This window comes from Podarcis erhardii, assembly GCF_964252035.2.
Source record: "Podarcis erhardii genome assembly, chromosome: 5".
Taxonomy (NCBI): domain Eukaryota; kingdom Metazoa; phylum Chordata; class Lepidosauria; order Squamata; family Lacertidae; genus Podarcis; species Podarcis erhardii.
Genome location: NC_138509.1, coordinates 14,260,256 through 14,274,391, shown reverse-complemented (window position 1 = coordinate 14,274,391; position 14,136 = coordinate 14,260,256). Strand labels below are relative to the sequence as shown.

General features: G+C 46.3%; 1 protein-coding gene across 1 annotated transcript in view; it reads left to right on the top strand.

Annotated features, from left to right (window-relative positions):
- The window catches only part of NFKB2 (nuclear factor kappa B subunit 2), an 83,268-nt gene that overhangs the window by 13,680 nt on the left and 55,452 nt on the right, over nucleotides 1–14,136 (top strand). Inside the window, exons 2-4 of the mRNA XM_081864265.1 lie at nucleotides 1,873–1,920; nucleotides 12,133–12,204; nucleotides 13,585–13,652. Of these exons, the coding sequence (XP_081720391.1) occupies nucleotides 1,873–1,920; nucleotides 12,133–12,204; nucleotides 13,585–13,652 (188 nt within the window). The remainder of the gene's footprint in view (nucleotides 1–1,872; nucleotides 1,921–12,132; nucleotides 12,205–13,584; nucleotides 13,653–14,136) is intronic.

The window sequence follows — 14,136 nt, the reverse complement described above, 5'->3', positions numbered from 1 at the left end:
TTTCCCCTTACTTTTTAGGAGGGAAAAAGTGAGTCTTATAGAGCAAAAAATATGGTAAATGGGAAAGACAGTCCTGTGGCTGCTTTAGCAGGAGTGGTGAGCAGTAGTATGTGGATTGCCTTTCTGCACGTTGTCCTGCTAACACAGTGTGTTGGGGGGTCAGGGAAACCTTGGACCCAGGTGTCAAACACTGACCCCCCACGCCTCACTTATTTGGCCCTTGGGACTCTTACCAGGCCACACCCTCTTTCCCTTAGCGACACCCCCTTACTGGCCTTGGGCTGCAACCTCCTGGAGTGCTTTTGCCTGGTTGGAATGTTTACTTGACCTCTGAACCTGGCTTCTTGCTTGTCTGGACGGAGAATACAGAGGGATGTGCGACTGCGTCTAGAAACTAGCCTGCTGTACCAGGGTAGAAAATTGTATTCATTGCTCCACCCACTTTTGGCCCTGACCCCACCCACTGCTGGCATGTGGGCACGGCTGCCCAGAAGCAAATGCAGCCCTGAGGATGAAAAATCTTCCTTAAAAGGTTGCTATCTAAGGGGTGGGGAGGCATGTCGGACTCTTATCACTAGACAAACACTGCCAAGCAGATAGTCTGGCAGGGGAAGGAGCTGATTCCAAGTGCAGGGATGGCCCCCACCTTAGCTAGAGTGAGGCAACTGCCTCAGACAGACAATGCTATAATAAGGCACCCCCCTCCCACTGCCTGCTATTTCTCCAGAGTTCATCAGCTCTTCCCTTCTGCTGGAGGACAGCAACACATGCCAGCTCAGCACCATTAACATGTGGACCCCAAAATTTTGGATCCCCCCAAAAGCTTAGTGCTGGTTTTCTGCCGCAAATCCCGCATTTCGTGCCGCGCCTCCCCGCAAACCAAGTAATTGACACAGCAAATCAGGGTCACAAGTAAATAGCTAAAAACCCAACGTTATCCGTTTGACTCCATACTGGTGCCAAAGATGTGTACTGGTTTTGTGCCACAAACCCCACTTTCTGTGCCATCCCCAAAACTCTGTAATTGACACTCAAATCAGGGGCCACAGTTACATCCCAAACAGTGTTCGAAACTCCCATTGTTCTAGGTGTGTTTTGCGACAGGGAATTTCATTAGCAGAAGCCATTTCTGAGCTCTGGGCGCAGTACCGTGCCTAAGATTTCAGATTAAAACTGCAGAGTGGAAGGAAAGGAGGACCTTTTTCAGCCTCCCCACTTCCAGCTACTCTCTGAAGACTGGAGAAGAGACCCTCTTAAAGATATTAGGGGGGGTGGGCAGAGGAGGGACTAGACCATGTGAAAAATGAACCTACTATTTTAGCTGCTGTTCATTCAATTTTAACTTTATATTAAAAAGCGCGCCTAGATGTTCCGCTGTTGCGTCCATAACCTCAGTTTCAGGTGCCATTTAGCTCCTAGCTTTCATATCTCCATATCTAACACTGACCCCAAAGCCCAGGCTTGTCCGATTGACTGCGCACTGGTGTCAAAGTTGTGTGCTGGTTTGGTGCTCTATCCTTAACACACCTGTTGCCTCCAGGTGTGATGGAGGATGCTACTCAGTTGCTTAGGCTGAACGGCAGTGCAGCTTGACCCAGACTGCACCAGAATCTCTACCACTTTATAGATGGGCAGCAAAGGTTAAGAGAAATGACTTGCTGAAGGCTATGCACCGAATCAGTGGTTGAGGAGGCAGGAGTTTGAAGATTGCCTCCCACCTTTGGCCCGAACACCTTGTTTACTGTGCATTCTTAATGGAGGCTTGAGCATTGGGGCTGCTCCTAGGCTGCAGAGAACTGAGAAGCAGTCGTTGGGTGTTTGAGGAGAGCAAACACGATCACTTCTTTCACTTCTTTCTTTTATTCCCTGCAGGTATGCCATGGCACTGTCCAACAATCACATCTGTCCAGTCCATAATTGGTAAGAGTTCTTCCTCCCTTTGCACCATGGCTTTTGTTGGTGGCTCTGCCTGTCTCTGTGGGTTTTCCTGGGCTGCTTCTAATATCCTTGCTCATTTGCTTGCATTCTGCTTCTAGCCAGGAGGGGAAAGACCTTGACCTGGTATTTCAAGCGCAAGATGCTACGGTTTACTTAGACTCTGTGCTTGCATAGTCTTTTCATTTTTCCCCCTCAACCCAAAGTCGGCCGCCTAGATGATGTAAGTAGCTAAAGAACTCTAACTATGAAAGCCTGAAGATGTGAAAGTTTGCAGTTTTGCCAACAATTGCATGGTGCACGTAGTCCGCTATTTAAAGCACAGAGACTACCCACCCACTGCATTACAGGGCTTAAAAATAAAAAACCACCACTTGGTGGTCTTCATGCTTGTGGAGAAAAAAGGAGGCGTGCTAGACAGTTTCACCTTAAGTGGCGGCAAACCTCCAACCTGCAGGTATCGTAATTCAGATTGTTTTGCCCAAGCCCTGCCCACTTTCCCTACACTTGATGCCTTTGGTCTCCAGCTGTTTCAGACTACAATTCCCATCATGCCTGACCGCTGGTCTTGCTAGCTAGGGATGATGGGAGTTGTAGTCCAAAAACAGCTGGAGACCAAAGGTTGGGAAACACTGCCATATACAGTGATGCCTGGTGTGGTTTGCAGGGATCAGCCATCCAGCCGTAGTGGCTTGATTTCAAACTGTGCCAGCGAAGGGAGTGCAATGTGCAGGTGGTGCTGATTAGCAGAATGCTGGCGCTTGCGAATACGTGTGACTTTGCCCATGTGGTTTGAGTTGAAACTGCAAGGGCGAAGGAAAATGACATCGTCCTGATGTCAAGAGGATTGACAGGTAGGTGGGCCCAGTCCTCCTGCCAAAATGGATTGAGAGACATAAGCACCCACCCTCCTGGCTAGAAAAGGGACCTCATTAATCCTTAAAGGCTCCAAATCCTAAAGGAAGGAGGGGCTGGAGTCTTAGTCTTTATGAACCTGGATAGCTCAGCTGGTTGGAGTGTGGTGCTGATCAATGCCAAGGTTGCAGGTTCTATCCCTGTATGGGACAACTGCTTATTCCTGCAATCACAGGGGGTTGGACTTAGATTATATTCAGGGTCCCGTCCAACTCTGTGATTCTCTTTGTGGGAACTTTTAACTTCTCCACAGGATACGTCAGCGTCATGAGGAAGCAATAGGCTTTCATGGTGAATAGATCAAGTAGTTAGTAAATAGAGACGCAACATAGACTGGCTACAAAGCATAGCATGAAAACAATATTTTGACTCCCTCCTCTTCACTGCTTACAAACCTCCCTCCACATTAAAGTATTTATTGTACATAAGGATATGTACAATTTTAATGCCCACAGTGCAGCTCCATTTATTATATGAAAGGAATGCCCTTTTTGACTAAAAATGAATATAAAAAATATTGTTACACTTTCTAAGCTCTCTCCCCATTTTAATGTAGCACTTAAAATTTTGTAGCAGGGTCCCAATCAATGGACAATTTTGGGGCAGGGACTAAGGTTATTTTTTAACCCAAAGCTGCGGTCGGGATCAGAGGTTCATGTAGAGGAGTCGTGGATATGCATATATCTCTCTCTCTGTCTCTCTGTGGGCCTTATCTAAAAGATTTCAGCCAGGAGTGTTTCCTAGCCCTGTCTGGAGCCACCAGGAATTGAACCTAGGAACCTCTGCATGCTAGGGGCAATTGCATGCATCCAACATCCTGCAACAGCTCTGGCATCCTGCAACTTTAAAGGTCCTGCCTTGCACTTGGAACAGGAGGTGCACAGAGGATCACCTTTCTTCTTTCTCACTAGGACACCCCACCTTCCAAAGACCTACCAACCAGTTGTTGTTGTTTAGTCGTTTAGTTGTGTCCGACTCTTTGTGACCCCATGGACCAGAGCACGCCAGGCACTCTTGTCTTCCACTGCCTCCCGCAGCTTGGTCAAACTCATGTTAGTAGCTTCGAGAACACTGTCCAATCATCTTGTCCTCTGTTGTCCCCTTCTCCTTGTGCCCTCCATCTTTCCCAACATCAGGGTCTTTTCCAGGGAGTCTTCTATTCTCACGAGGTGGCCAAAGTATTGGAGCCTCAGCTTCAGGGTCTGTCCTTCCAGTGAGCACTCAGGGCTGATTTCCTTAAGAATGGAGAGGTTTGATCTTCTTGCAGTCCATGGGAGCCAGCTGCAAAATGCATGTGTTTAAAATTAAACAATAGGGTGTCTCCGAGAGCATTCAGACCCCAGGAATTTATTTTCAGCACCAGAACTGAACTGGGCTCACAGTCCTTTGGCACAAAAGTCTACCCCTTGTTTACCTTCCTTCATTTCAGCTTCATTTCTACTGTCTGCCCCCCCCCAACTTAGAGAATCCAGCTGCAGGGGGCCACCTGTGTGGACTTGTGTGTGTTGCATTCCTTCTTGCTCTGTGGCTGTGGAGAGTCTGTTCCTATCAGGGGAAGCAAAGAGTCACAGAAAGCTGCCCAGACAGAGGATTTTAGAGAGTGGAAATGGAGCAGGGCAAGTAAATATTAAGCGAGTGAGCAGAGATCGCATGGAAAGTGGAGGATAGTGAGGAAACAAAAGGAAGTGTACCAGTTGGCCTCAAGTCCTGATGAACCAAAGTGTTGTGGCGTCACATTTCAGCCATTACTCTCTCCAACACCCTTTTCACAAATTGTCGAAACTTTATTCCCCACCCATATCCCACGTGTTGCTCTCTGAACACAGGGGGCTCTTAGGAGCCCAGGTACCTGCCTTCTGCTGACTGAGTCCATTGGGCCATCTAGCCTGATGGGCAGCAGCAGCCCTCCAGGGTTCAGACAGGAGTGTTTCCTTTAAAAAAAAAAAAAATTGAAATTTTAAAAAGAAAAAAAAGAAAAAAGAAAGATTAGACATAACAATATAACATAATACAAAAACACAAACGAAAACACTACATAAAACATTGAATCAACAAAGTAAAACAAAAATAATTAAAAACACTTCCAATATTTCTAATCTTAACTTTCATGCACTTGTTTCATTGACTTCCTCACGCCTCCCTTTTTGTATTCCACTTCAATTAATTATTTCAGCAAGTCCTTTCCATCTTCATCTATTTTCTGTCTTATAATTAATTTTAACATATTCTGTCTAACATTCTGCCAAAGCCATCTAGCTTCATTCCACCTTTTTTCTAAAGCTCCTTAACTTTACAGTATTTCTGTAGATAATCTTTAAATTTTTTCCAACCTTCTTCCACCGACTCTTCTCCCTGGTCTCGGATTCTGCCAGTCATTTCCGCCAGTTCCATATAGTCCATCAACTTCATCTGCCATTCTTCCCGGGTGGGCAAATCTTGTGTCAGGAGTGTTTCCTAAGCCTACCTGGGATTGAAACTGGGACCTTTCGCATGCATATGACAGGCATCCCCAAACTTGGCCCTCCAGATGTTTTGGGACTACAACTCCCATCAACCCTAGCTAACAAGACCAGTGGTCAGGGGTGATGGGAGTTGTAGTACCAAAACATCTGGAGGGCGGAGTTTGGGGGTGCCTGCTCTAAGATGAGGCAGGTGGCAGCTTTGGGGTGCCATCAAGGGTGGGAGAGTGAGAGACTTGTGCTCTTGGAGTCTCACACATGTTCATGATGGAAATGGTGGTGGTGGTGGTGTTTTCACTTAGATGTTCTACTTTGGGCACCAAAATTCCTTGAGCTAGCCTTGTTTATGAATTGACCCCATATCCCTTGCAGGTGGGTGTTGGTAGAACCAGTTTCCAGAATTGTTGGCATCCGTGTGTCTTGAAAGACAATGGAGTGCTCCACCGGGGGTGAAGTCAAACCGCTACATTAGGAGCACCGAAGGGACCTTCCTGGGGTGCAATCCTGGGCAGTGTGCATGGAGGTCCTGGGCTGCCCAAACAAGATCCCACTCTCTGGTCCAAAGGGAAGTAGAGCAATATGTTTGGCAGCAGCTTGGCTGCAGGAGTTGCCGGAAGGAGGCATACAAGGCTCCATGCAACCATCCTAGGGTCCTCACTCCAGATTTGTGTAGGGTTTACTCCTTAGCCCTGTCTTCTCCTGAAGACGTCCTGCAAAACAGAGAAGGTTTAGGGTCGGAGTTCTTCCTCTTCCAGATGGGCTACTTTCCTAGGTAAATAGGACCGGGTGAACAGCTTTTTCAGCATTCTGCCATTACAAAGCACATAAATTCTATTCAGCATAATACGATGACAATTTGTACCCTCGGCTGAAAATTTGGCATGGGAAATCTTCGTTTCCGCTGGAGAACAGTCAGTTTCTCTGGAGACTTCTCATTTTTTTGCTGCTGTGTTATTTTAAGTCGTCAAATAGCTCCAGTGGGAAAAGCCAGGAAAGTGATCTCTGCTCCATTTTTGTCATGCTAGTTATTTCATAGAATCGAGGAATTGGAAGGAATCCTTGGGGGTCAGCTAGTCCAACCCCCTACTTTGCAGGCTGTGTCCCTGCTCCAACTATTGGAGCATTCGTCTAGCCTTATTAATTATTATCATTTGAACAAATGTGCCCCTAGACACCAAAAGGGTGGCTCAGCTCATTTGGTTAGAGCATGGTGCTGATAATGCCCAGGTTGCGGGTTCGATACCTGTAGGGGGCAACTGCATATTTCTGCATTGCAGGGGGTTGGACTAAATGATCCTCAGGGTCCCTTCCAACCCTACAATTCTATGATTTCTAAAAGTTTATGTTCAATGCTCTTCCCACTTTTCCCTCTTGCCTCACCCACCATTGGCATGTGGGATACCAGAAAATTGCCCAGAAGGAAGTATGGCTCTCAGGCTAAAAACTGGCCCCCAATTCCACCTTAATTAGTTATAGGCATGGTGGGGGAGCCTAATTCTCACCACAAGGCAGCTTGTGGAGAGATGGACCTTATCCCTTCACCTATCAGTATAATTCCTTCCCATGCAACTAGAAGACACCAATGAATTGTCTGGCAACTGGGCTTGTGCAGGGGTTCGGATCTGGCACTGACTTGTTGGTTGTTGTTTTTTATTTGTACATAAAAGCCTTTAGAATTAGTTTTGATACAGCCAATATTTTTATTATAAAGGCTTCTGTTAGCTCCCTTTGAGTTGAATTTGGAGCACAATTCTGCCCCATTTTTCACAAACCTCGGCACAACTGCCCTTGCATTTTTTTCAGAAGTAGTCAAGGATGAAAATCATTCCGGAGAAGTTAACAGGGTGTGCTGGGAGATGAGTCGGAGAGATAGCAGAATGTGTTTCTTGGAAGCTCTTCGTGGCCAAGCATTTCAGCCAAGAAAAAGACTTATATTTAGTTTGATTCCGCATTTCCAGCTGGGAAATAGCTGATATAAAATATGGATGCACATACTTGCCCTGGAAAAGAATCCACCAAGATTTCTTAGTTGCTTCTGTCGCATAAACAGGGGGGGGGGGCGGATTATAATATTGAGCTGGGCCAAGAATGCTGTGGTTTGGGGAAGGTCAAGGAGGGAGAGAGGAGGAAGGAGGTTGCCACTGTTTGTGTTCCTGCTTTTAAATAAGTTCAGGGTGTAAACAAAAGAGAGCTTAGGAAGGAGATGGAGAGACACCAAATGTCCTCTGTCTGGTTTTGTGGGGATGGGGTGAGGCTTAGGAGAGAATTTGCCATTTTAACCTGCACATTTCTGAGCCGGTTCAAATGAAAATATTCCTGGCAGTGCCTGTCTCTTGCTAGACTAGAACCTGAGAGAAAGGTAAAGGGACCCCTGACCATTAGGTCCAGTCGTGGCTGACTTTGGGGTTGCGGCGCTCATCTCGCTTTATTGGCCGAGGAAGCCAGAGTACAGCTTCCGGGTGATGTGGCCAGCATGACTAAGCCGCTTCTGGCGAACCAGAGCAGCGCACGGAAACGCCGTTTACCTTCCCGCCGGAGCGGTACCTATTTATCTACTTGCACTTTGACGTGCTTTCGAACTGCTAGGTTGGCAGGAGCAGGGACCGAGCAACGGGAGCTCACCCCGTGGCGGGGATTCGAACCGCCAACCTTCTGATCGGCAAGCCCTAGGCTCTGTGGTTTAACACACAGCGCCACCCGCGTCCCTGACCTGAGAGAAAGCAGGGTTCAAATTTCCATGTGGCCATGAAGCTCACTGGGTGAGCCTGAGCCTGTCTCTGCCTCTCAGTCTAACCTACCTCACAGAGTTATTGTGAGGATAAAAAGAGAAGGGATCAAGCATGGGGGTGTCCACATTCTTGATCTCCCCCTGCCCAATTTTCCAGTAATGCTCTCAAGGCATCTTTGCTTGAGTAGCTCATTTGGTTAGAGGCCGTGGTGCTGATAATGCCAAGGTTGCAGGTTCGATCCCCGTATGGGACAGCTGCATATTCCTGCATTGTAGCGGGTTGGACTAGATGATCCGTAGGGTCCCTTCCAACTCTACAATTCTATGATTGCATATCCGAGTCTTTTGCTGCAAATCATTTGCATGGCAGTCCTTCCAAATGAATGCAATCAGGAAAACCCTTGTACTGCTCTCCTCATTCTTCCTCCGGGAATCCTGTCGTTCAAAATTAGTTCCAACTCCTGAGAAGTTAGGGAATCGGTTGTCTTAAAAACCATTCAGCTGTATCATTTATTTACTGCATATATATCACACCTTTTTTATTGAGACCCAAATTGTTTTGATTATTATGTTTTATTATTCTTTGTGCGCTGTGTTGGAAACCCTATGTAAGCTTCGTTACAAATTTGCTCTGGGCAGTCTTTTCTAACTGGTTCTGGTTCTGTTGGCAAGGCCGTCCTATTGCAATAGTTCCTAAACCAGGTCCCTAACTGGATTCGCTGACGCTTGCTGCAATTCTCTTGGTTCCGTGTTTTATTTGAAAGATGTTCCCTCACCTGGGTAATGAGCAGGTGGTGTAGAAGCCAAATTCTTACCCCATATGGAACAAGTTGTTTTGGCTTTAGCATCTTGCAGGGTGAAAGCAAGTGTAGCTGGAGGCTTGGCTGTGCCAGCATCGTCTTGGGAAGCTCTGTGTGTACATATCATAAATCCTTGCATATTTTACAAAAACTATACCATTCAGTATTCCATTATTGCAACCATCAAAACTTATTCATACTGTTGAATTTATAATCTTCTTTAAACATTTGTTCTTCTTGTTCTCTTATTCTATATGTTAAGTCTGCAAGTTGTGCATATTCTGTCAAGTTGCCATTCTTCTTTAGTTGGGACCTCGCTTGTTTTCCATTTTTGGGCTAACAAAACACAGGCCGCAGGAGTAGCATATATAAATAACCTTTTTTGACACCTGAAAATTTCAGTCAGAATTATCTCCAACAGGAAGGACTGGGGTGTTGTTGTTTTTTTTGGAACGTACTTTTGAACAATTTTTCCCATTCATTATGGATCATTTCCCAATGCTCATTTACCTTTTTACAAGTCCACCACATATGAAAGAATGTTCCTTCCACCTCTTTTCATCTTTAGATGTGACGCAAAGAGAATCTGCTTCTGTGTCTTAATGCATTGAAAATTTATTTCCCTCGACCATTATTCACCCATTCATAAGAAAAGAAATTGCATTCTTATATTACCAAAGGGGACTTTGGTGAAATTCGCATGCATGGAGTGCAGAGTTTTTGTCACGCTTTATGTATCTTTTGATGTGGCCAAGGGATTTTGCAGATGTGTTTTTCTTCCATTTACAAATAATCTCTCCACTGCATTCTGCAGTGAATGCCTGTCCCGAAAACCCCATGATATCCTTGGCTGAGCTTTCTGGAAACTGGAGAGGCTGTGCTCCTGACAGATGTGCATTGTTAATTCTTCTTAAGGGAAGTCCTTTTCTCTTTTAAAATACATCAGTGTGGAAAGATGGATTAGAAAACAGGAAAGACTTAGGTTAAAAGCAAAACCAACAAATGCGCCAGTCTCGGGGGCTTGGTAGCCAGCCTCCCTACCAGTTAAAGCCCAGGGGAAGATGCCATGGAGTAATCTGGAATTGGAGAGCACTGGAAAAATGGGAACTAAACACAAACACGGGACGCAGGTGGCGCTGTGGTCTAAACCACTGAGCCTAGGGCTTGCCGATCAGAAGGCTGGCGGTTCGAATCCCCACGACGGGGTGAGCTCCCATTGCTCAGTCCCTACTCCTGCCAACCGAGCAGTTCGAAAGCACGTCAAAGTGCAAGTAGATAAATAGGTACCACTCCGGTGGGAAGGTAGACGGCATTTCTGTGCGCTCCTCTGGTTTCACCAGAAGCGGCTTAGTCATGCTGGCCACATGACCTGGAAAAACTGTCTGCGGACAAACGCTGGCTCCCTCGGCCAGTAAAGCGAGATGAGCACCGCAACCCCAGAGTCGTTCGCGACTGGACTTAACTCTCAGGGGTCCTTTACCTTTAAACACACACCACCCTCGGCCACTTCTCAACCAGTAAGGTAAGGTCAGTCCCGCAGCCATCAAAATGATAAAGGAAAGCACCCGTTAGTGAATGGGACAAAGAAACAGAGGCCTCTTTCATGGGGGAAAAAGACTTTCAAGAAACTGGAAGACCAGTTTCGGCAAGTCCTGCTTTGTTTCCTCTTCCCCCCTTGAGGTTTCCCCCTTAGGGCAAAGCCACCTTGCAATTTCTGGGAATGGTTGCATCCTCTGGCCAAACCCGTGCATGAGTCATGTCTATTCCAGGGAAAGCTCTCCCCTCCTCTGGGCCATTTGGAGTCTCTTGAACTGGTGGCTCACTTCCGCTTTCTAGAACCAGCTGCAGGAAGGCCTGCCTCTGTTGCCTTTGAAAGGGAGGCTCCCCCCCATAGCTGTCAACTTACAGATTTGAAAATAAGGAACCAGCAGCCTCGAAAATAAGGGATCAGCAGCCAAAATAAGGGATTTTGCTTAGCTTATGAGTTCCATCAGCCCTTCCCTGCCCGAGAGGGAGAGAGACTCTCGCCCACGCCGCCCGCGAGCCCAGCATGAGGTGGATGCGGCGCAGCGGCGGCCGCTGAAGCGCTGCCCTTCTGCATCCCTCCCCCTCCCCTCCTCTTTCTCCTCTCTCAGGCCGCCTCCTCAGCCGCTGTTGCCACTGCCACCTCTGGCTTCCCCTGGCAGCACGGCGGAAGTCTCGCAAGAGAGGGGCTGCCTGCCCGGCCGCCGCCGCCCGTCTCCTCACGACGCGCCCCTGAGGGGGAAAAGGGTAGGCGGAGACGCGGCAGCTTGTGCAAGTGCTCTCTTGAGGCGGAGGACCCCGAGCCGCTGCTTCCCTCCTGAGCTAGGCGAGCATGAAACCTGGGAAATTTAAGGGACATCATCAATTCGGGATAGCAGCGGGACATGGAGCTGGGATAAGGGAGTTTCCCGCCAAATAAGGGACAGTTGACAGCTATGCTCCCCACCCTCATCTGCATCTGATCTGTATTTCCAATAAGACGTCTGAGGAAAGAGGAGCATTTGTTTTGTTTTGTTTTTTAGAGCTTCCAGGAGTGCTAAACCAGTCCACTATGCTTGGGGTTATTTGCCTGACACAGAGCAGTATCTAGGCAAGTTTTAAAAAACACCAAGCTTCCACCAAAATACCCACATGAAGAGGAAAGGCTTTGTGGTACAGGAAAAAATGTCTGTGACAGCACTGGGCAAGCTTCACTTAGGATATCAACCAATGGTGAACCGAACCTCTCTGGGAGGGACACACAGATAAGGGCCTCAGACTAGGTTTATATGTTTGAGAAGTCTTTGGGTCTTCAGAATCCGGCCTTGTCCCTAATATTGTTGCTCTTCTGTTGCATTCAGCGGTTGCAAATTTGGAAAGAGCTGCTCTTCACAGCCATTCTTCATGGGGATAGATATAACGTTTTTAAACAAAAAAATTGGGATTCTCAGAATTCCATGCTTGCCCAGCTGTTGTGTGGCACTGCAGAATATCTGTCCTTGGGAATATATATCTAGTTGGTTAGTATGCTGCTTCCTGGTTCTTCTTTGTATTCTCCGTATTTGGGAAATCTACTGCACCTGTCATTCTTTGTTGCTGGCCCATAGAATTCGATGCTAAGTGATATTTGGGGGAGTTTGGGCCGTTTCTAGACAGGATGGCATCTTTCTGAATTGACCCAAACTTATTCTTCTGTTATTCCTCTTTTTTTTTGGGGGGGGAGATTTTAAAAATTGTTGCCTTGTTTAGAGGTGCAAAGCCTTCATGTAATACGCTCTGCTTTTCTTTGCAGGATTTATAATCAATCTTGTGAGCTGGATAGCCCTATTTCCTGCTGTACGTTGGATCATATCCCTCTTGTCAGGTAAGGGAACGCCATTCCTTGTTCCCTGGGGCAGGTTGGTGGGTGATGTCTGGAATTCAGAAGAGCCTTGCAGGCCAGGGATGTGAAATTTCAGGCCAAATACAGCCCTCCATTCCTATCCAACTGGCCTTCCCAGGCCACAACTTCTCCTCACCAGCCTAGCTCTGCGTCCTCCTCTCATGCTTTTGCCTGGCTGGAGTGTGTCCTTAAATTGTACTATTGCTTGCTTGACCAGATGATTGCTGGGGCTTATAATAATAATTTATTTTTTGTTCCCTGTCCATCCGATGAGGTTGCCCCAGTCACTTGGGGCTTCTTCCAACAGAATATACAAAAGCACAGTAGAACATCACACATTAAAAGCTTCCTGATACAGGACTGCCTTCAGATGTCTTTGATCAATTGTGTAATTGTTTATCTCTTTGACATCTGGTGGGAGGGTGTTCCACAGAGGTGCCACTACCGAGAAGGCCCTCTGCCTGGTTCCCTGTAACCTCACTTCTCGCAGTGAGGGAACTGCCAGAAGGCCCTCGGAGGTGGACCTCAGGGTCCAGGCTGAACAATGAGGGTGGAGACGCTCTTTCGGGTATACAGGCCCAAAGTCATTTAGAGCTTTAAAGGTCAGCACCAACACTTTGAATTGTGGTTGGAAACGTACTGGGAGCCAATATAGGTATTTTTGAACTGGTGTTATATGGTCCTGGCTGCTCAGTTTATAAAAGCCGTAAGCATATTTATAAAAGACGTAAGCACAGACAGTTGGGCCTGGTGAGCACTCAATGTTCCCATCCCCTATAATTATAATCCGTGGGTTGCCATCTGATTTTATTCTGCTCCAAATTTGATTTTAAGCTGTATTTTAATCAATTGTTTAATTTATGCTTTTAATGTATCATACTTTGATGTTAGCTGCCCTGAGCCCAGTCCTGGCTGGGGAGGGTAGGGTATAAATATAATTATTATTCTTATTATCAAATAAGATAACATTAACAACACATTATAATTAATGAATCTTTGAGAAAGGAAAATATAATGTGGCTGTTGCATGCAAAGAATATAATATGCAAGAGTAAAATTAATTACAATTTAAACACTGCTAAATTGTACATTGCCCCTCCTTCCTTATTTAAATCTTCCAACATAATCTTGGCTGTCCTAACTACATGACCGTTTAGTTCTCTTGAGAGTTTTATTTACTAGGTCAGAGTGAAATTCCAGGCCAGAATATAAGATCCAGGAAAATCTGAACAGAAAACTTTGTCTTCATGCCACTGTGAGGACTAAGGCCTCATGTGTTGCAGTATTTGACTGGGGACTGTTCTCCTTATCTGGTCTTATGAGATAACATGCTTTGATACCTTCTCAATGTTCTCCCTACAGCAAGTGTGGTACATTCCCTCCAGAGAGCTGTTTCTTCAGCCTGATCTGCAGCTTGGGCTCATTCATGGGTGAGTCGGTTTGTCCCCAAGCAAATGTTTGGATTTCTTTGTAAGAAAAGAAGTGTTAGAGAACAGAATATGGGGGGGGGGGGAGAGAATGGAAAATTGTGAAGGAGTGGAATGGTCTCCCTCTGGAGGTGGTGGGCTCTCCTTCCTTGGAGGTTTTTAAGCAGAGGTTGGATGGTCATCTGTCATGGATACTTTAGCTGAGATTTTAGGCCCTGAGTACTGTAGCTGTTTTGCTGGTGGTGCTGGCATGCTTTGAAATAGATAGATGATAGATAGATAGATAGATAGATAGATAGAGGATAGTTAGATAAGCCAAAGGCTAGGAATATCTTTTTCTCTTAAATGAAAAAAAAAAAAAAAGATTTTTAGGCATTAGCTGCCTCATATATTTCGTATGACGACTGGACCTAATGGTCAGGGGTCCCTTTACCTTTATATTTAGGGACGCGGGTGGCGCTGTGGGTTAAACCACAGAGCCTAGGAC